We start from the raw sequence: 22,680 nt of genomic DNA, 5'->3' as shown, positions 1-22,680 counted from the left end.
CTGACCCAGAGCGACATGTTGGATGGTCTGACCCAGAGCGACATGTTGGATGGTCTGACCCAGAGCGACATGTTGGCTGATGGTCTGAGCCAGAGCGACATGTTGGCTGATGGTCTGACCCAGAGCGATATGTTGGATGGTCTGACCCAGAGCGATATGTTGGATGGTCTGACCCAGAGCGATATGTTGGATGGTCTGACCCAGAGCGATACTTTGGCTGGTCTGACCCAGAACGACATGTTGGATGGTCTGACCCAAAACGACATGTTGGATGGTCTGACCCAGAGCGACATGTTGGATGGTCTGACCCAGAGTGACATGTTGGATGGTCTGACCCAGAGCGACATGTTTGATGGTCTGACCCAAAACGACATGTTGGATGGTCTGACCCAGAGCGACATGTTGGATGGTCTGACCCAGAGCGACATGTTGGATGGTCTGACCCAGAGCGACATATTGGATGGTCTGACCCAGAGCAATATGTTGGATGGCCTGACCCAAAACGACATGTTGGATGGTCTGACCCAGAGCGACATGTTGGCTGATGGTCTGACCCAGAGCGATATGTTGGATGGTCTGACCCAGAGCGATATGTTGGATGGTCTGACCCAGAGCGATATGTTGGCTGGTCTGACCCAGAACGACATGTTGGATGGTCTGACCCAAAACGACATGTTGGATGGTCTGACCCAGAGCGACATGTTGGATGGTCTGACCCAGAGTGACATGTTGGATGGTCTGACCCAGAGCGACATGTTTGATGGTCTGACCCAAAACGACATGTTGGATGGTCTGACCCAGAGCGACATGTTGGATGGTCTGACCCAGAGCGACATGTTGGATGGTCTGACCCAGAGCGACATATTGGATGGTCTGACCCAGAGCAATATGTTGTATGGCCTGACCCAAAACGACATGTTGGATGGTCTGATCCAGAGCAATACGTTGGATGGTCTGACCCAGAGCGATATGTTGGATGGTCTGACCCAGAGCGATATGTTGGATGGTCTGACCCAGAGCGATATGTTGGATGGTCTGACCCAGAGTGATATGTTGGATGGTCTGACCCAGAGCGACATGTTGGATGGTCTGACCCAGAGCGATATGTTGGATGGTCTGACCCAGAGCGATATGTTGGATGGTCTGACCCAGAGCGATATGTTGGATGGTCTGACCCAGAGCGATATGTTGGATGGTCTGACCCAGAGTGATATGTTGGATGGTCTGACCCAGAGCGACATGTTGGATGGTCTGACCCAGAGCGATATGTTGGATGGTCTGACCCAGAGCGATATGTTGGATGGTCTGACCCAGAGCGATATGTTGGATGGTCTGACCCAGAGCGATATGTTGGATGGTCTAACCCAGAGCGATATGTTGGATGGTCTGACCCAGAGCGATATGTTGTATGGTCTGACCTAGAGCGATATGTTGTATGGTCTGACCCAGAACGACATGTTGGATGGTCTGACCCAGAGCAATATGTTGGATGGCCTGACCCAAAACGACATGTTGGATGGTCTGACCCAGAGCAATACGTTGGATGGCCTTACCCAGAGCGACATGTTGGCTGATGGTCTAACCCAGAGCGACATGTTGGATGGTCTGACCTAAAACGTCATGTTGGATGGTCTGACCCAGAGCGACATGTTGGATCGTCTGACCCAAAACGACATGTTGCATGGTCTGAGCCAGAGTGAAGTGTTGGATGGTCTGACCCAGAGCGACATGTTTGATGGTCTGACCCAAAACGACATGTTTGATGGTCTGACCCAGAGCGACATGTTGGCTCATGGTCTGACCCAGAGCGACATGTTGGATGGTCTGACCTAAAACGTCATGTTGGATGGTCTGACCCAGAGCGACATGTTGGATGGTCTGACCCAGAGCGACATGTTGGATGGTCTGACCCAGAGCGACATGTTGGCTGATGGTCTGAGCCAGAGCGACATGTTGGCTGATGGTCTGACCCAGAGCGATATGTTGGATGGTCTGACCCAGAGCGATATGTTGGATGGTCTGACCCAGAGCGATATGTTGGATGGTCTGACCCAGAGCGATACTTTGGCTGGTCTGACCCAGAACGACATGTTGGATGGTCTGACCCAAAACGACATGTTGGATGGTCTGACCCAGAGCGACATGTTGGATGGTCTGACCCAGAGTGACATGTTGGATGGTCTGACCCAGAGCGACATGTTTGATGGTCTGACCCAAAACGACATGTTGGATGGTCTGACCCAGAGCGACATGTTGGATGGTCTGACCCAGAGCGACATGTTGGATGGTCTGACCCAGAGCGACATATTGGATGGTCTGACCCAGAGCAATATGTTGGATGGCCTGACCCAAAACGACATGTTGGATGGTCTGACCCAGAGCAATGCGTTGGATGGCCTGACCCAGAGCGACATGTTGGCTGATGGTCTGACCCAGAGCGACATGTTGGATGGTCTGACCTAAAACGTCATGTTGGATGGTCTGACCCAGAGCGACATGTTGGATGGTCTGACCCAGAGCGACATGTTGGCTGATGGTCTGAGCCAGAGCGACATGTTGGCTGATGGTCTGACCCAGAGCGATATGTTGGATGGTCTGACCCAGAGCGATATGTTGGCTGATGGTCTGACCCAGAGCGATATGTTGGATGGTCTGACCCAGAGCGATATGTTGGATGGTCTGACCCAGAGCGATATGTTGGATAGTCTGACCCAGAGCGATATGTTGGATGGTCTGACCCAGAGTGATATGTTGGATGGTCTGACCCAGAGCGACATGTTGGATGGTCTGACCCAGAGCGATATGTTGGATGGTCTGACCCAGAGCGATATGTTGGATGGTCTGACCCAGAGCGATATGTTGGATGGTCTGACCCAGAGCGACATGTTTGATGGTCTGACCCAGAGCGATATGTTGGATGGTCTGACCCAGAGCGACATGTTGGATGGTCTGACCCAGAGCGACATGTTGGATGGTCTGACCCAGAGCGACATATTGGATGGTCTGACCCAAAGCAATATGTTGGATGGCCTGACCCAAAACGACATGTTGGATGGTCTGACCCAGAGCAATACGTTGGATGGCCTGACCCAGAGCGACATGTTGGCTGATGGTCTGACCCAGAGCGACATGTTGGATGGTCTGACCTAAAACGTCATGTTGGATGGTCTGACCCAGAGCGACATGTTGGATGGTCTGACCTAAAACGTCATGTTGGATGGTCTGACCCAGAGCGACATGTTGGCTGATGGTCTGACCCAGAGCGACATGTTGGATGGTCTGACCCAGAGCGACATGTTGGCTGATGGTCTGACCCAGAGCGATATGTTGGATGGTCTGACCCAGAGCGATATGTTGGATGGTCTGACCCAGAGCGATATGTTGGATGGTCTGACCCAGAGGGATATGTTGGATGGTCTGACCCAGAGCGATATGTTGGATGGTCTGACCCAGAGCGATATGTTGGATGGTCTGACCCAGAGCGATATGTTGGATGGTCTGACCCAGAGCGATATGTTGTATGGTCTGACCTAGAGCGATATGTTGTATGGTCTGACCCAGAACGACATGTTGGATGGTCTGACCCAGAGCAATATGTTGGATGGCCTGACCCAAAACGACATGTTGGATGGTCTGACCCAGAGCAATACGTTGGATGGCCTGACCCAGAGCGACATGTTGGCTGATGGTCTGACCCAGAGCGACATGTTGGATGGTCTGACCTAAAACGTCATGTTGGATGGTCTGACCCAGAGCGACATGTTGGCTGGTCTGACCCAGAGCGACATGTTGGATGGTCTGACCCAGAGCGACATGTTTGATGGTCTGACCCAAAACGACATGTTGGATGGTCTGACCCAGAGCGACATGTTGGATGGTCTGAGCCAGAGCGACATGTTGGATTGTCTGACCCAGAGCGACATGTTGGATGGTCTGACCCAGAGCGACAGGAGGGAGTGATGAGGTAATGACATGATGAAGTGGTGTGTCCTCATGCAGTTTCAGACAGAACCTGGACAATGCTTCTGCTGCTCACTGTTCCACTTTTTTTTTAACCCTGCATAGTTTTCTAACAGCGACTGTCCACTGAGGGTTGCACTGAGCCTGGAATTCCCTGGAATAACCTGGAATCACCTGAAGTCAGAGTCTTTGTGATTTGTCTGTCTCCATGGGAAAGTTGTGTCATTGTGGGTTTCTATTTTTAACGTGTTTTTTCTTTTTGTAAAACTTTATTTAACAAGTTTGAAAATCACATTTATCTCAGGTTGATGCAGTGTAGGAGTCCACAGCGCACATCTGAAAACACTAAACTAAAAAATGAGCCAGATCTTCGTTGGTAAATTCATATAACAGATTTTTAAAATGCAATGGATTTTTAAATGACTGAAATCAGTTGATCAGTTTGTCACTGACAGGAAGTAACAGTGAAGGAAAAGTATTATCTGAAATTAATTCAGGCTGCAGAGCAGCAACACTAAAAGCTGGTTTCCCTTCTAGTTTTAGGGTTAAATATGTTCTGTCTGTGCATAAACTCTTCAAAATGTTCTTCAGCAAATTTTACTGCTTTAACAAAATAAACATTAAGCATGAAATTTGATCAGTCAATATTTTTAAAGGTAAAAGAAAGTCAGTGCAATAGAAACTGGTTTTTATTCGTCCCTGTCTTGAACAGAGTCTGTGCTTGGTTCGACCACTTACTGTTCTGAGAATTCTGGAAAGAATTTCATTAATTTATCATTTAACTTCAAAAGGTTCTACATGCATCTTACTCCCAGCTTTGAGGAAAATAAACTTTAAAGTCTGCAGAGACAGAAGAAGGTAAAGGAGTCGGTAGTGTTTGATCATGTCTCTGTTTCCTGTCTCTAGTCTCTGACTGGGTTTGCCTTGGTGGTCAGCAGCGATGGGATGGTTTTTTATGCTTCCTCAACTATTGTGGACTACCTGGGATTCCATCAGGTGAGTTGAGCATCTCTAAATTTGATCATTATAATTATCCACTTACTTCCTGTAGAAAGAATTAAATTCTTCTCCTCTGATGCATTCTGTTGCTGCAGAATCCAACCATAGATAAAGCACAAAAACAGGAAGGCTTAGGGTTAGGCTAGGTTAGGTTAACCAATTACCCGTTAAACCATTTTAAGTCCCTGCTAACTAATCCTAACCTCTCAAAAAACTAACCTTGGCCCAACCAGAACCAACCAGATAAATTTAAACAACTCACTAAACCTGGTTCAACCAGATAGTCTACCAACTAACTAACCCTGACCCAACCAGAACAAGGCCAACAACTAACTAATCCTGACCTAACTAGAACCAACCAGATAAAGTCCACAAACTAACCCTGGCCCAACCAGAACCAACCAGATAAAGACCACCAAGTAACTAACTCTGGCCCAACTAGAACCAAACACATAGTCTTCAAACTAACTAACTAATCCTGGCCCAACCAGATAAAGTCCACCAAGTAACTAACCTAAACCTAACCAGAAGTAACACCCACCAACATTTTATTTCACTAGAAAAAATAAAAAACAAGACAAAGCATTTTATTATCTGATGGAAAAAATATGAATCTGAAGCAGCAACATAGAGGTTTTTAACTGGTTTAAGTGGGAACAAGTTGGTAATGTGACTGGTTTAACTGGGAACAAGTTGGTAATGTGACTGGTTTAACTGGGAACAGGTTGGTAATGTGACTGGTCTAACTGGAAACAGGTTGGTAATGTGACTGGTTTAACTGGGAACAGGTTGGTAATGTGACTGGTCTAACTGGAAACAGGTTGGTAATGTGACTGGTTTAACTGGGAACAAGTTGGTAATGTGACTGGTTTAACTGGGAACAAGTTGGTAATGTGACTGGTTTAACTGGGAACAAGTTGGTAATGTGACTGGTTTAACTGGGAACAAGTTGGTAATGTGACTGGTCTAACTGGAAACAGGTTGGTAATGTGACTGGTTTAACTGGGAACAGGTTGGTAATGTGACTGGTCTAACTGGAAACAGGTTGGTAATGTGACTGGTCTAACTGGGAACAGGTTGGTAATGTGACTGGTTTAACTGGGAACAGGTTGGTAATGTGACTGGTCTAACTGGAAACAGGTTGGTAATGTGACTAGTTTAACTGGAAACAGGTTGGTAATGTAACTGGTTTAACTGGGAACAGGTTGGTAATGTGACTGGTTTAACTGGGAACAGGTTGGTAATGTAACTAGTTTAACTGGAAACAGGTTGGTAATGTGACTGGTTTAACTGGGAACAAGTTGGTAATGTGACTGGTTTAACTGGGAACAGGTTGGTAATGTGACTGGTCTAACTGGAAACAGGTTGGTAATGTGACTGGTTTAACTGGGAACAGGTTGGTAATGTGACTGGTTTAACTGGGAACAAGTTGGTAATGTGACTGGTCTAACTGGAAACAAGTTGGTAATGTGACTGGTCTAACTGGGAACAAGTTGGTAATGTGACTGGTTTAATTGGGAACAAGTTGGTAATGTGACTGGTTTAACTGGGAACAGGTTGGTAATGTGACTGGTCTAACTGGAAACAGGTTGGTAATGTAACTAGTTTAACTGGAAACAGGTTGGTAATGTGACTGGTTTAACTGGGAACAGGTTGGTAATGTGACTGGTTTAACTGGGAACAGGTTGGTAATGTGACTGGTCTAACTGGAAACAGGTTGGTAATGTGACTGGTCTAACTGGAAACAGGTTGGTAATGTGACTGGTTTAACTGGGAACAGGTTGGTAATGTGACTGGTCTAACTGGAAACAGGTTGGTAATGTGACTGGTTAAACTGGAAATTGGTTGGTAATGTAACTAGTTTAACTGGAAACAGGTTGGTAATGTGACTGCTTTAACTGGAAATTGGTTGGTAATGTAACTAGTTTAACTGGAAACAGGTTGGTAATGTGACTGGTTTAACTGGGAACAAGTTGGTAATGTGACTGGTTTAACTGGAAACAGGTTGGTAATGTGACTGGTTTAACTGGGAACAAGTTGGTAATGTGACTGGTTTAACTGGGAACAAGTTGGTAATGTGACTGGTCTAACTGGAAACAGGTTGGTAATGTGACTGGTTTAACTGGAAACAGGTTGGTAATGTGACTGGTTTAACTGGGAACAAGTTGGTAATGTGACTGGTCTAACTGGAAACAGGTTGGTAATGTGACTGGTCTAACTGGAAACAGGTTGGTAATGTGACTGGTCTAACTGGAAACAGGTTGGTAATGTGACTGGTTTAACTGGGAACAAGTTGGTAATGTGACTGGTTTAACTGGAAACAGGTTGGTAATGTGACTGGTTTAACTGGGAACAAGTTGGTAATGTGACTGGTTTAACTGGAAACAGGTTGGTAATGTGACTGGTCTAACTGGAAACAGGTTGGTAATGTGACTGGTTTAACTGGAAACAGGTTGGTAATGTGACTGGTTTAACTGGGAACAACTTGGTAATGTGACTGGTCTAACTGGAAACAGGTTGGTAATGTGACTGGTTTAACTGGGAACAACTTGGTAATGTGACTGGTCTAACTGGAAACAGGTTGGTAATGTGACTGGTTTAACTGGAAACAGGTTGGTAATGTGACTGGTTTAACTGGGAACAGGTTGGTAATGTGACTGGTTTAACTGGAAACAGGTTGGTAATGTGACTGGTTTAACTGGGAACAACTTGGTAATGTGACTGGTCTAACTGGAAACAGGTTGGTAATGTGACTGGTCTAACTGGAAACAGGTTGGTAATGTGACTGGTTTAACTGGGAACAGGTTGGTAATGTGACTGGTCTAACTGGAAACAGGTTGGTAATGTGACTGGTCTAACTGGAAACAGGTTGGTAATGTAACTGGTTTAACTGGAAACAGGTTGGTAATGTGACTGGTTTAACTGGGAACAAGTTGGTAATGTGACTGGTCTAACTGGGAACAGGTTGGTAATGTGACTGGTTTAACTGGAAACAGGTTGGTAATGTGACTGGTTTAACTGGAAACAGGTTGGTAATGTGACTGGTTTAACTGGGAACAAGTTGGTAATGTGACTGGTTTAACTGGGAACAACTTGGTAATGTGACTGGTCTAACTGGAAACAGGTTGGTAATGTGACTGGTCTAACTGGAAACAGGTTGGTAATGTGACTGGTTTAACTGGGAACAGGTTGGTAATGTGACTGGTCTAACTGGAAACAGGTTGGTAATGTGACTGGTCTAACTGGAAACAGGTTGGTAATGTAACTGGTTTAACTGGAAACAGGTTGGTAATGTGACTGGTTTAACTGGGAACAAGTTGGTAATGTGACTGGTCTAACAGGGAACAGGTTGGTAATGTGACTGGTTTAACTGGAAACAGGTTGGTAATGTGACTGGTTTAACTGGAAACAGGTTGGTAATGTGACTGGTTTAACTGGGAACAAGTTGGTAATGTGACTGGTCTAACTGGAAACAGGTTGGTAATGTGACTAGTTTAACTGGAAACAGGTTGGTAATGTGACTGGTTTAACTGGAAACAGGTTGGTAATGTGACTGGTTTAACTGGGAACAAGTTGGTAATGTGACTGGTTTAACTGGAAACAGGTTGGTAATGTGACTGGTCTAACTGGAAACAGGTTGGTAATGTGACTAGTTTAACTGGAAACAGGTTGGTAATGTGACTGGTTTAACTGGAAACAGGTTGGTAATGTGACTGGTTTAACTGGAAACAGGTTGGTAATGTGACTGGTTTAACTGGAAACAGGTTGGTAATGTGACTAGTTTAACTGGAAACAGGTTGGTAATGTGACTGGTTTAACTGGAAACAGGTTGGTAATGTGACTAGTTTAACTGGAAACAGGTTGGTAATGTGACTGGTTTAACTGGAAACAGGTTGGTAATGTGACTGGTTTAACTGGGAACAAGTTGGTAATGTGACTGGTCTAACTGGAAACAGGTTGGTAATGTGACTAGTTTAACTGGAAACAGGTTGGTAATGTGACTAGTTTAACTGGAAACAGGTTGGTAATGTGACTGGTCTAACTGGAAACAGGTTGGTAATGTGACTGGTTTAACTGGAAACAGGTTGGTAATGTGACTGGTTTAACTGGGAACAGGTCGGTAATCTGACTGGTCTAACTGGAAACAGGTTGGTAATGTGACTGGTTTAACTGGAAACAGGTTGGTAATGTGACTGGTTTAACTGGAAACAGGTTGGTAATGTGACTGGTTTAACTGGGAACAAGTTGGTAATGTGACTGGTCTAACTGGAAACAGGTTGGTAATGTGACTGGTCTAACTGGAAACAGGTTGGTAATGTGACTGGTTTAACTGGGAACAGGTTGGTAATGTGACTGGTCTAACTGGAAACAGGTTGGTAATGTGACTGGTTTAACTGGAAACAGGTTGGTAATGTGACTGGTTTAACTGGGAACAAGTTGGTAATGTGACTGGTTTAACTGGAAACAGGTTGGTAATGTGACTGGTTTAACTGGGAACAGGTTGGTAACATGACTGGTTTTGGAAAGCCAGAGTCTGTCAGGTAGGAGTTCAAACATGTAATAGTCTTTGTTGCAACGCATCCTACTTATGCAGACATGGTGAGAATGCCGAGGACACTACATGGTGCTTTTAGCTGACAGCTGTATCTGATTCACACTGACTACTACTACTACCACTACTACTACTAGTACTACTGCTACTACGAGTACGAGTATGAGTACTACTACTGGTCCAGTTGAATTGGAAACCATCCGTTTCCAGATCTCTCCATCCCTACTACATGGTGCTTTGGGTTAGGAGTAAAACAGATTTTGGGATTCAGGATTTAAAGAGTAAGAGCTTATAATCATTATCATCATCAGACATGGACGGGTGTTTCTTGCTTAGATTTTTATGCTCATGTAACCAAAAACTTTCCAGATTAGGCTCTTACTCCCCACCCTTCTGTATGTTCCAGTTAAACCAACTACACGCTGGGAGGCATCAGACAGAAAAAAATATTGTTTTCAAGTTTTCTTCCAACACTCTTCTCTTCTTGTCCTGAGTTGATTCTGCCTGGTTTGATGTTGTCTCTTTGGCCTGATCGCCGTTCAGTTAGAGAGAACAAGTGCGGTTACAGTTTACTAAGAGGTTAAACCATGCATGCTTGCATGTATGAGTGGAATAATCCTTCACTATTGGTTCAACATTCTGCTGGTAAAAAATCATCTTTAATTATAAATAACAACGGCTGTGTGGCATCCAAACCTGGAACAAAGTGCTTTTCAGTGTTACAGCCTTCAGTTTACTCCCATGTGGATGTATGTGCACACACACACACAAACTGCCACAGAAAGTCTAGCTTAGTTTGGGTATAACCCCCACACCCCAAATCTACTTCTTCGCCGTCTTCTTCTTCTTCTCCAACTTCTAAATCTCCATCTTCTTCTTCTCCGTTTTCTGTGTTGTCTTCTTCTGCATCTCTGTTTTCTTCTTCTACGTTTTCTACGTCTGGTGTGGAAATGAGCTGATAGCTCGGGAGACTGATGGGACCAGGTGCAGAGTAAAAATGTCCCAGGATGCAAACTGTGGTCGCAGATCTTTATTATTACTTTTTAGTGATTACAACAGTCTTATATACATCTGGCTTCATTGTGAGTCCACAGATGCTGTCAGGAGGATGATTGTTCTATATTTAATGCATTAAAGAAAGAAAAGATAAGATTTGACTGAGAATAGGAAGACATCCTGGAAACAAAAAGAAAGACTCCACTGGTCTTTGGACCAATTTTTCTCTAGAGCAGTAAGTCTTTGTAGGTCAGTTAAATTTAAGTTTTGTTTTTATTTTCCAAGCAACATAAAGGGCATTAAGTGGCTTGGTCCGTCTGGATGAATGCCGGTAGGAACAAAACCACATGGAGACGTGGAAACAGATTGTGTTTTCAGAGGCAGACCATCAAAAAGCCTCGCGTGCCACCATTGTGGAAATTATGGAGAGAGGGAAGATGAGGAGGGAGAGAGGGAAGGGGAGAAAGTCTCAGCGAGGAATCTGTCAGGGAATGACAGAAAGCAAAGTGGGAAAGAGAGGGAAGATGGGAGTGGGCTGGAAGCCGATTGGTTTGGATGGGGAGGGTGGGCTGGTCTTGACTGCTGTTCAGGAGCTGGTGTCACGCAATGTTGGACAAACACAGCTGCCCTCACTGGCCTCGCAGCTGCCTTTAAACTCTCACTGCACTCAGTAAAGCCTCCTCCTGATGGCTTCCCAATGACACAAACGGTGGGACCAGGTGTCGGACGGAAATAAAAGCAGAACATATTTCAACATATTACATGATGAAACGAAGACATTTTACCATTTGAAAGAAAATATGAACTCATTGTGATTTTGATGGCCGAGATGTCTCAGTAAAACCACTGAGGTCCAGTTTATAGCTGATTCTGCTGATCCGAGGAATATTCTGCCCCAATAAATGAAACTTAAAGCAGAATAGAAACATACAAGAAGGAAGACAGGGCTTGACTATTGATTATGGTTTATATGATTTCTGGTTGGCTGATAGATTTTTTTTTTTTTTTAAATTAATTTAAATATCATTAGTTGTTGTCAGTATTAATTTAATTAGGGCAGGTTTCCGTAAGACAGAATAAATCAATGTGGTGATCACCTATCAAGTCATTGACTAATAAAGACTTATTTGGGAGGGATCTAATATTCAATAGGCCACACTTTATTGTCTTATTTTCAGATTTTATTAGATCCATTGTTTTTATTTTTATGAGGTTTTCACGATTAACCCCAGAAGTGTTAACCCAGAAGAAATGACCTCTTCAACTAGGGACGGGTCAGTAACCTGACCTCTTCAACTAGGGACGGGTCAGTAACCTGACCTCTTCAACTAGGAACGGGTCAGTAACCTGACCTCTTCAACTAGGGACGGGTCAGTAACCTGACCTCTTCAACTAGGGACGGGTCAGTAACCTGACCTCGTCAAACGAGGAACGGGTCAGTAACCTGACCTCTTCAACTAGGGACGGGTCAGTAACCTGACCTCTTCAACTAGGGACGGGTCAGTAACCTGACCTCGTCAAACGAAGAACGGGTCAGTAACCTGACCTCGTCAAACGAGGAACGGGTCAGTAACCTGACCTCTTCAGCTTGGAACGGGTCAGTAACCTGACCTCGTCAAACGAGGGACGGGTCAGTAACCTGACCTCTTCAGCTTGGAACGGGTCAGTAACCTGACCTCGTCAAACGAGGGACGGGTCAGTAACCTGACCTCTTCAACTAGGGACGGGTCAGTAACCTGACCTCTTCAACTAGGGACGGGTCAGTAACCTGACCTCTTCAACTAGGAACGGGTCAGTAACCTGACCTCGTCAAACGAAGAACGGGTCAGTAACCTGACCTCGTCAAACGAGGAACGGGTCAGTAACCTGACCTCTTCAGCTTGGAACGGGTCAGTAACCTGACCTCGTCAAACGAAGAACGGGTCAGTAACCTGACCTCGTCAAACGAAGAACGGGTCAGTAACCTGACCTCGTCAAACGAGGAACGGGTCAGTAACCTGACCTCTTCAGCTTGGAACGGGTCAGTAACCTGACCTCGTCAAACGAGGGACGGGTCAGTAACCTGACCTCTTCAACTAGGGACGGGTCAGTAACCTGACCTCTTCAACTAGGAACGGGTCAGTAACCTGACCTCTTCAACTAGGGACGGGTCAGTAACCTGACCTCGTCAAACGAAGAACGGGTCAGTAACCTGACCTCGTCAAACGAGGGACGGGTCAGTAACCTGACCTCTTCAACTAGGGACGGGTCAGTAACCTGACCTCTTCAACTAGGAACGGGTCAGTAACCTGACCTCGTCAAACGAGGGACGGGTCAGTAACCTGACCTCGTCAAACGAGGAACGGGTCAGTAACCTGACCTCTTCAGCTTGGAACGGGTCAGTAACCTGACCTCGTCAAACGAGGGACGGGTCAGTAACCTGACCTCTTCAACTAGGGACGGGTCAGTAACCTGACCTCTTCAACTAGGAACGGGTCAGTAACCTGACCTCGTCAAACGAGGAACGGGTCAGTAACCTGACCTCTTCAACTAGGAACGGGTCAGTAACCTGACCTCTTCAACTAGGGACGGGTCAGTAACCTGACCTCTTCAACTAGGGACGGGTCAGTAACCTGACATTTTCAGCTTGGAACGGGTCAGTAACCTGACCTCTTCAACTAGGGACGGGTCAGTAACCTGACCTCTTCAGCTTGGAACGGGTCAGTAACCTGACCTCTTCAACTAGGAACGGGTCAGTAACCTGACATTTTCAGCTTGGAACAGGTCAGTAACCTGACATCTTCAACTAGGAACAGGTCAGTAACCTGACATCTTCAGCTTGGAACGGGTCAGTAACCTGACATCTTCAACTAGGAACGGGTCAGTAACCTGACATCTTCAACTAGGAACGGGTCAGTAACCTGACATCTTCAACTAGGAACGGGTCAGTAACCTGACATCTTCAACTAGGAACGGGTCAGTAACCTGACATCTTCAACTAGGGTCGGGTCAGTAACCTGACCTCTTCAACTAGGGACGGGTCAGTAACCTGACCTCTTCAACTAGGGACGGGTCAGTAACCTGACCTCTTCAACTAGGAACGGGTCAGTAACCTGACATTTTCAGCTTGGAACAGGTCAGTAACCTGACATCTTCAACTAGGAACAGGTCAGTAACCTGACATCTTCAGCTTGGAACGGGTCAGTAACCTGACATCTTCAACTAGGAACGGGTCAGTAACCTGACATCTTCAACTAGGAACGGGTCAGTAACCTGACATCTTCAACTAGGAACGGGTCAGTAACCTGACATCTTCAACTAGGAACGGGTCAGTAACCTGACATCTTCAACTAGGGTCGGGTCAGTAACCTGACCTCTTCAACTAGGGACGGGTCAGTAACCTGACCTCTTCAACTAGGGACGGGTCAGTAACCTGACCTCTTCAGCTTGGAACGGGTCAGTAACCTGACCTCTTCAACTAGGAACGGGTCAGTAACCTGACCTCTTCAACTAGGGACGGGTCAGTAACCTGACCTCTTCAACTAGGGACGGGTCAGTAACCTGACATTTTCAGCTTGGAACGGGTCAGTAACCTGACATTTTCAGCTTGGAGCGGGTCAGTAACCTGACATTTTCAGCTTGGAACGGGTCAGTAACCTGACCTCTTCAACTAGGGACGGGTCAGTAACCTGACCTCTTCAACTAGGGACGGGTCAGTAACCTGACCTCTTCAACTAGGAACGGGTCAGTAACCTGACATTTTCAGCTTGGAACGGGTCAGTAACCTGACCTCTTCAACTAGGAACGGGTCAGTAACCTGACCTCTTCAACTAGGGACGGGTCAGTAACCTGACCTCTTCAACTAGGAACGGGTCAGTAACCTGACCTCTTCAACTAGGGACGGGTCAGTAACCTGACCTCGTCAAACGAGGAACGGGTCAGTAACCTGACCTCTTCAACTAGGGACGGGTCAGTAACCTGACCTCTTCAACTAGGGACGGGTCAGTAACCTGACATTTTCAACTAGGAACGGGTCAGTAACCTGACCTCTTCAACTAGGGACGGGTCAGTAACCTGACCTCTTCAACTAGGAACGGGTCAGTAACCTGACCTCTTCAACTAGGGACGGGTCAGTAACCTGACCTCGTCAAACGAGGAACGGGTCAGTAACCTGACCTCTTCAACAAGGAACGGGTCAGTAACCTGACATCTTCAACTAGGAACGGGTCAGTAACCTGACATCTTCAGCTTGGAACGGGTCAGTAACCTGACCTCGTCAAACGAGGGACGGGTCAGTAACCTGACCTCTTCAACTAGGAACGGGTCAGTAACCTGACCTCTTCAACTAGGAACGGGTCAGTAACCTGACCTCGTCAAACGAGGAACGGGTCAGTAACCTGACCTCTTCAACTAGGGACGGGTCAGTAACCTGACCTCTTCAACTAGGGACGGGTCAGTAACCTGACCTCTTCAACTAGGAACGGGTCAGTAACCTGACATTTTCAGCTTGGAACGGGTCAGTAACCTGACCTCTTCAACTAGGGACGGGTCAGTAACCTGACCTCTTCAGCTTGGAACGGGTCAGTAACCTGACCTCTTCAACTAGGAACGGGTCAGTAACCTGACATTTTCAGCTTGGAACGGGTCAGTAACCTGACCTCTTCAACTAGGAACAGGTCAGTAACCTGACATTTTCAGCTTGGAACAGGTCAGTAACCTGACATCTTCAACTAGGAACGGGTCAGTAACCTGACCTCTTCAACTAGGAACAGGTCAGTAACCTGACATTTTCAGCTTGGAACAGGTCAGTAACCTGACATCTTCAACTAGGGACGGGTCAGTAACCTGACCTCTTCAACTAGGAACGGGTCAGTAACCTGACATCTTCAACTAGGAACGGGTCAGTAACCTGACATCTTCAACTAGGGTCGGGTCAGTAACCTGACCTCTTCAACTAGGGACGGGTCAGTAACCTGACCTCTTCAACTAGGAACAGGTCAGTAACCTGACCTCTTCAACTAGGAACGGGTCAGTAACCTGACATCTTCAACTAGGAACGGGTCAGTAACCTGACCTCTTCAACTAGGAACAGGTCAGTAACCTGACCTCTTCAACTAGGGACGGGTCAGTAACCTGACCTCTTCAACTAGGAACGGGTCAGTAACCTGACATTTTCAGCTTGGAACGGGTCAGTAACCTGACATCTTCAACTAGGAACGGGTCAGTAACCTGACATCTTCAACTAGGAACGGGTCAGTAACCTGACATCTTCAACTAGGGTCGGGTCAGTAACCTGACCTCTTCAACTAGGGACGGGTCAGTAACCTGACCTCTTCAACTAGGGACGGGTCAGTAACCTGACCTCTTCAACTAGGGACGGGTCAGTAACCTGACCTCGTCAACTAGGGACGGGTCAGTAACCTGACATCTTCAACTAGGAACGGGTCAGTAACCTGACCTCTTCAACTAGGGACGGGTCAGTAACCTGACCTCTTCAACTAGGGACGGGTCAGTAACCTGACCTCTTCAACTAGGGACGGGTCAGTAACCTGACATCTTCAACTAGGAACGGGTCAGTAACCTGACCTCTTCAACTAGGGACGGGTCAGTAACCTGACCTCTTCAACTAGGGACGGGTCAGTAACCTGACATCTTCAACTAGGAACGGGTCAGTAACCTGACATCTTCAACTAGGAACGGGTCAGTAACCTGACATCTTCAACTAGGGTCGGGTCAGTAACCTGACCTCTTCAACTAGGGACGGGTCAGTAACCTGACATTTTCAGCTTGGAACGGGTCAGTAACCTGACCTCTTCAACTAGGGACGGGTCAGTAACCTGACCTCTTCAACTAGGGACGGGTCAGTAACCTGACCTCTTCAACTAGGGACGGGTCAGTAACCTGACATTTTCAGCTTGGAACGGGTCAGTAACCTGACCTCTTCAACTAGGAACGGGTCAGTAACCTGACCTCTTCAACTAGGAACAGGTCAGTAACCTGACATTTTCAGCTTGGAACGGGTCAGTAACCTGACCTCTTCAACTAGGGACGGGTCAGTAACCTGACATTTTCAGCTTGGAACGGGTCAGTAACCTGACCTCTTCAACTAGGAACAGGTCAGTAACCTGACATTTTCAGCTTGGAACGGGTCAGTAACCTGACCTCTTCAACTGGGAACAGGTCAGTAACCTGACATTTTCAGCTTGGAACGGGTCAGTAACCTGACCTCTTCAACTAGGGACGGGTCAGTAACCTGACCTCTTCAACTAGGGACGGGTCAGTAACCTGACCTCTTCAACTAGGGACGGGTCAGTAACCTGACATTTTCATCTTGGAACGGGTCAGTAACCTGACCTCTTCAACTAGGAACAGGTCAGTAACCTGACATTTTCAGCTTGGAACGGGTCAGTAACCTGACCTCTTCAACTAGGGACGGGTCAGTAACCTGACCTCTTCAGCTTGGAACGGGTCAGTAACCTGACCTCTTCAACTAGGGACGGGTCAGTAACCTGACATTTTCAGCTTGGAACGGGTCAGTAACCTGACCTCTTCAACTAGGAACAGGTCAGTAACCTGACATTTTCAGCTTGGAACGGGTCAGTAACCTGACCTCTTCAACTAGGAACGGGTCAGTAACCTGACCTCTTCAACTAGGGACGGGTCAGTAACCTGACATCTTCAACTAGGAACAGGTCAGTAACCTGACATTTTCAGCTTGGAACAGGTCAGTAACCTGACATTTTCAGCTTGGAACGGGTCAGTAACCTGACCTCTTCAACTAGGAACAGGTCAGTAACCTGACATTTTCAGCTTGGAACGGGTCAGTAACCTGACCTCTTCAACTAGGAACAGGTCAGTAACCTGACATTTTCAGCTTGGAACGGGTCAGTAACCTGACATCTTCAACTGGGAACAGGTCAGTAACCTGACATTTTCAGCTTGGAACGGGTCAGTAACCTGACCTCTTCAACTAGGGACGGGTCAGTAACCTGACCTCTTCAACTAGGGACGGGTCAGTAACCTAACATTTTCAGCTTGGAACGGGTCAGTAACCTGACCTCTTCAACTAGGAACAGGTCAGTAACCTGACATTTTCAGCTTGGAACGGGTCAGTAACCTGACCTCTTCAACTAGGGACGGGTCAGTAACCTGACCTCTTCAGCTTGGAACGGGTCAGTAACCTGACCTCTTCAACTAGGGACGGGTCAGTAACCTGACATTTTCAGCTTGGAACGGGTCAGTAACCTGACCTCTTCAACTAGGAACAGGTCAGTAACCTGACATTTTCAGCTTGGAACGGGTCAGTAACCTGACCTCTTCAACTAGGAACGGGTCAGTAACCTGACCTCTTCAACTAGGAACGGGTCAGTAACCTGACATCTTCAACTAGGAACAGGTCAGTAACCTGACATTTTCAGCTTGGAACGGGTCAGTAACCTGACATCTTCAACTAGGGACGGGTCAGTAACCTGACCTCTTCAACTAGGAACGGGTCAGTAACCTGACCTCTTCAACTAGGAACGGGTCAGTAACCTGACCTCTTCAACTAGGAACGGGTCAGTAACCTGACATCTTCAACTAGGAACAGGTCAGTAACCTGACATTTTCAGCTTGGAACGGGTCAGTAACCTGACCTCTTCAACTAGGGACGGGTCAGTATATATATATATATATATATATATATATATATATATATACAAATAAATGTATGTATATAGTTTTTTTTTTTTTTTTTTTTTTTAAACAAATTCTAATCTTCTCTCCACAGACTGACGTGATGCACCAAAATGTGTTTGACTACATCCACATAGATGATCGTCAGGAGTTCAAACGGCAGCTCCACTGGGCCATGTGTCCTCCACAACACCAGGGACCACCAGTGCAGCAAGAGAACCAGATAGCTTCCGGAAACGGTGTGTAGGGACACTATCCAAAATTATCTGATGAATGCAAAATTCAAAGAGGAGCTGAAATCACAGTGCAATATGTCAGATTATTATTGTTTCTGTTTTTCAGTTTGCTTGTCTCTGTCTTTCATTGTTATTGTTGCAGGCGAGGAGTTTCTAGTGAGCAGCTTATTTAATTCTCCGGAAGCTGGAGAAATCCCTCCTGAGCTCTCTGGATTCCTCAACAGATGTTTCATAGCCAGAGTTAGATGTCTCCTGGACAGCACTTCTGGATTCTTGGTGAGTCTGAACTGGATGAATTAAAGGAAACACAAACTGAAACCACCTTCTCATGTCTCAGTGAAACATGGTAACAATGGTTTGGCCAAATCATCCCTGAGTTAGAGTCCAGCAGCTTTCATCAAGCCTTACTGCACCACCCTTTCTCAAACTTGGAGTCCCACTCATTTCAGGTTTTTATTTTCATTCAAATGAAATATAGCCCACACACACTAAAATATAGTCTGTGTGTGTGTGTGTGGGGGGGGGGGCACCTCTTTCTGGACTGGTACATGGTCATCAAGGACAATAATGACAAGAAGTCCAGGAGAGAGTATGCAAATGAAGTCCCTACATCTCTTTCACCATGTTGAAATAACCTGGCGAAGAGCGGTCTTAGAAGATTCTGAATTAATGAATGAACTGATAAATGACCTCTCAGATTGGCATTAATAAAAAGACCAGTAACGGTAAAGGAAGCGATCAGAAAAAATCTGTCAAACTGAAAAGGACCCTGAGATGCAATAAACAAAACTGAACCAGCACATAGAAGAGCCCAGAAAGGCTTTTGGAGAAAACCTTCTTACATTGGATGAGCTCGTCACTGCAGAGTGTGAGAGAGGGTTAGGCTGAGGCACTGGCTACTCATGTTGGCTTTCTTCAAGCACAGAGTTTTCTTAGCAGGCCTTCCACACAAAAAGTTGCTGTGATTCCAGGAAAAAGGCACAAGTTTCCACAGATTTGTCGCTCAGCTTTGATTTAACTCTCACTCGTACTACTGACAGCATACATTCCTCCTCTCTGTAGCCTCAGGTGAGGCTACAGGACTGTTGCTGAATATTGAAAATCTCACTTCCATGAGCATCATCTTGTGTGTCAGGCATGACAGAGACTTGTCCTTTTTCTGAGTGCAGAATCTCCGGATGTTCCATGACACATTGTGAATATTTAACCCTCTTTGGACATACTTCACTGAGAAGCATCCACAACATAAACCTTATGATATAAAAGGCTTCAGCACGCCATCGCTGTCTCATTTTTTAAGGCAGTTTTCACACCACGGTCCGTAGGTTGGTAGGGTTGCTCATTTCTTCCAAATATTTGTTGTCTTTTGTTGTGTTGACAAATCCAGTCAGATACACTGCATAAGCATGAGGGGATAGATGGACCAAACGAAAAATCAAACATTGGGATTATTTGCTTCAATTGTGCACACTTTTAAAATAGACTTTTTTGTTAAAACAATGTTTTTTTGTAAAAAAAAAAAAAAAAAAAAAAAAGTCTATTTTCTTTCCAAATAAATAAAAATAATCCATTATAAATTTTTTGTCATTTTTATTATTTTAATTGATCTTTTACTTGTCTGCTTGGGCTTCACAGCAGCAGAAGGATGGTCTGGCTGCTGTGTTGTTTTAGCAAAAAGAAGTTTTGTACAACTTTTTTGATTTTAATCTACAAAGATCTGGAATATCAAAGAATGTAACCGGGACAAAAGCATATCGTCACAGCCCTAGTAAGCATATAACGCCACTGTATCATCAGATTTCACTTTATCCATGTATGTGCTGACTATCTTTAGTTTGTCTCCATATTGCTCTTGAAGCAGTCCCCCTTGCTTCATCATGGCCTCTGCTAAATGTCATGTGGGCACAGCTGCAGACAAGCTCTTGGGACTCCCCAGCTGTAACCTGTATTTGTACCGTAGAGCATCACCTCTGAACACTGGAATGTCCTTTGTTTACTTGTACATCAGTGCTTGTGTTTTTGCATGACTGCTAGTATGTCATCACCTCTGTTTGTGTGATTGTAAGACTAATAACTTGATACAGGCTGAGATGACATCAATGTTTGGGGATGCTGGATTAGTGGTTGTGTGTCAGTAATTGCAGGAGCTTGGGGTGGTGTCGTTATGATAACCTTCTCTCTTTGTAGTTCCAAATGGTGATTTTTGTATCCATGTGTGGCTACTGTAGCAATCTCCAGAGCTTTCATATTTTTTAAGCACATTTATCTTTGCTTGACTTTCAGCAAATGCAGTTTTCAACTCTATCTCTTTTCCGCTTGGATTTTAGCAACCTCAAACTCAAGCTTTTGTTTCTCTTTAGTGCTACAACATGCTCTAGCAAGGCTGCATGTTCCAATCCTTACCTGTGAAACCTCACCTGGTCTGTTTCTTACAGGTAATCCATAGATTTAGCTTCTCCTTGCTGCACAATTTCATGTAGAGATGACCATGTGGATTGCTCAGTTGAAAAATTATATGAAATTTTAGACATTTGTTCAAAGTATATATACACATTTTAAAATATTTTTAGCCTACATTAAAAAATATGGGTACAATTAAGAAAATGCTTATTTGGTGATCCTTCACACGGGAAAAAAAAAGGATTTAGAACACAACTGTGTTGAACATAAGTCACTAAAAAATGTGTTATGTAATTATGAAAAAGTAGTTCTACATGTTATGAAGTTCACACAGCTAGCTCTGCTAACTCCGTCTCCATACTCAACTTTGGTCAGTTAAACATCCGTTCATATATAAACTGGAGGGATCTCATCCAGGATATCATATCTGACCGCAAGTTGGACTGAAACGTGGCACCAGCCCAATGACTTCATTCATCTTTGTTGTGGTCACTCAGTGCTGTAACAGTTCTGCAAATAATAACAATAAACAAGATATAAACCTCAGATAATTAAAGGAATTTACATAAACAAATACACCTACTAGGCAAACACATCCAGAATCACCACCTAACAGTCAGAATCTGCACATTTAGCATTCAACATCCATCCAAACAAGCGTTCGCTCTTGTGTCCTCCTCAGAAAATAACATCTCAATGGTTTTAACACAGTGCTTATGTTAATCCATCCATCCATCTTCTGCATCTTATCCGGGGTCGGGTCGCGGGGGCAGCAGCCTAAGCAGGGAAGCCCAGACTTCCCTCTCCCCAGTCACATTTGCCAACTCTGCGGGGGGGATCCCGAGGCGTTCCCAGGCCAGCCGAGAGATATAATCCCTCCAGCGTGTCCTGGGTCTTCCCCGGGGTCTCCTCCCAGAGGGACGTGCCTGGAACACCTCACCAGGGAGGTCCAGGAGGCATCCTGACCAGATGCCCGAGCCACCTCAACTGGTTCCTCTCGATGCGGAGGAGCAGCGGCTCTACTCTGATCTCCTCCCGGATGACCGAGCTCCTCACCCTATCTCTAAGGGAGAGCCCGGCCACCCTGCGGAGGAAACTCATTTCAGCCGCCTGTATACGAGATCTCCTTCTTTCGGTCACGACCCACAGCTCATGACCATAGGTGAGGGTAGGAACGTAGATCGACTGGTAAATCGAGAGCTTTGCCTTCTGGCTCAGCTCCTTCTTCACCACGACAGACCGGCGCAGAGTCCGCATTACTGCAGACGCCGCACCGATCCGTCTGTCCATCTCGCGCTCCATCCTTCCCTCACTCGTGAACAAGACCCCGAGATATTTAAACTCCTCCACTTGAGGCAGGACCTGACTCCCGACCCGGAGAGGGCAATCCACCCTATTCCGGCTGAGGACCATGGTCCCAGATTTGGAGGTGCTGATTCTCATCCCAGCCGCTTCACACTCGGCAGCGAATCGCTCAAACGAGAGCTTGAGCTTAAGTTATGAACAGAATCGGTGAGTACTCGACCACGCCCAAGTTTTTGCCTCGGCGACAGCCGAAGCCGCATGCCGCTTAGCCCGCCGGTACCCATCAGCTGCCTCCAGAGTCCCACAGGCCAAGAAGGCCCGATAGGACTCCTTCTTCAGCTTGACAGCATCCCTCACTGCTGGTGTCCACCAACGAGTCCTGGGATTACCGCCATGACAGGCACCAACGACCTTACAGCCACAGCTCCGGCCGGCCGCCTCAGCAATAGAGGCACGGAACACAGCCCATTCGGACTCAATGTCCCCCGCCTCACTCGGGACATGTTCGAAGCTCTGCTGAAGGTGGGAGTTGAAGCTCGCTCTGACGGGGGACTCAGCCAGACGTTCCCAGCAGACCCT

At 46.0% G+C, this 22,680-nt stretch overlaps 1 protein-coding gene across 1 annotated transcript in view; it reads left to right on the top strand.

Moving 5' to 3' along the window:
- The window catches only part of ahrra (aryl-hydrocarbon receptor repressor a), a gene marked incomplete at both ends in the record, with an annotated part of 142,212 nt that overhangs the window by 105,287 nt on the left and 14,245 nt on the right, over positions 1 to 22,680 (top strand). The window contains 3 exons of the mRNA XM_079259572.1: positions 4,867 to 4,956; positions 18,255 to 18,399; positions 18,539 to 18,672. Of these exons, the coding sequence (XP_079115698.1) occupies positions 4,867 to 4,956; positions 18,255 to 18,399; positions 18,539 to 18,672 (369 nt within the window). The remainder of the gene's footprint in view (positions 1 to 4,866; positions 4,957 to 18,254; positions 18,400 to 18,538; positions 18,673 to 22,680) is intronic.

Source organism: Telmatherina bonti (genome assembly GCF_933228915.1).
Source record: "Telmatherina bonti genome assembly, chromosome: 20".
Classification (NCBI taxonomy): Eukaryota; Metazoa; Chordata; class Actinopteri; order Atheriniformes; family Telmatherinidae; genus Telmatherina; species Telmatherina bonti.
Note: the sequence above shows the minus strand (reverse complement) of the source record. Positions and strands in the feature narration are given on the sequence as shown.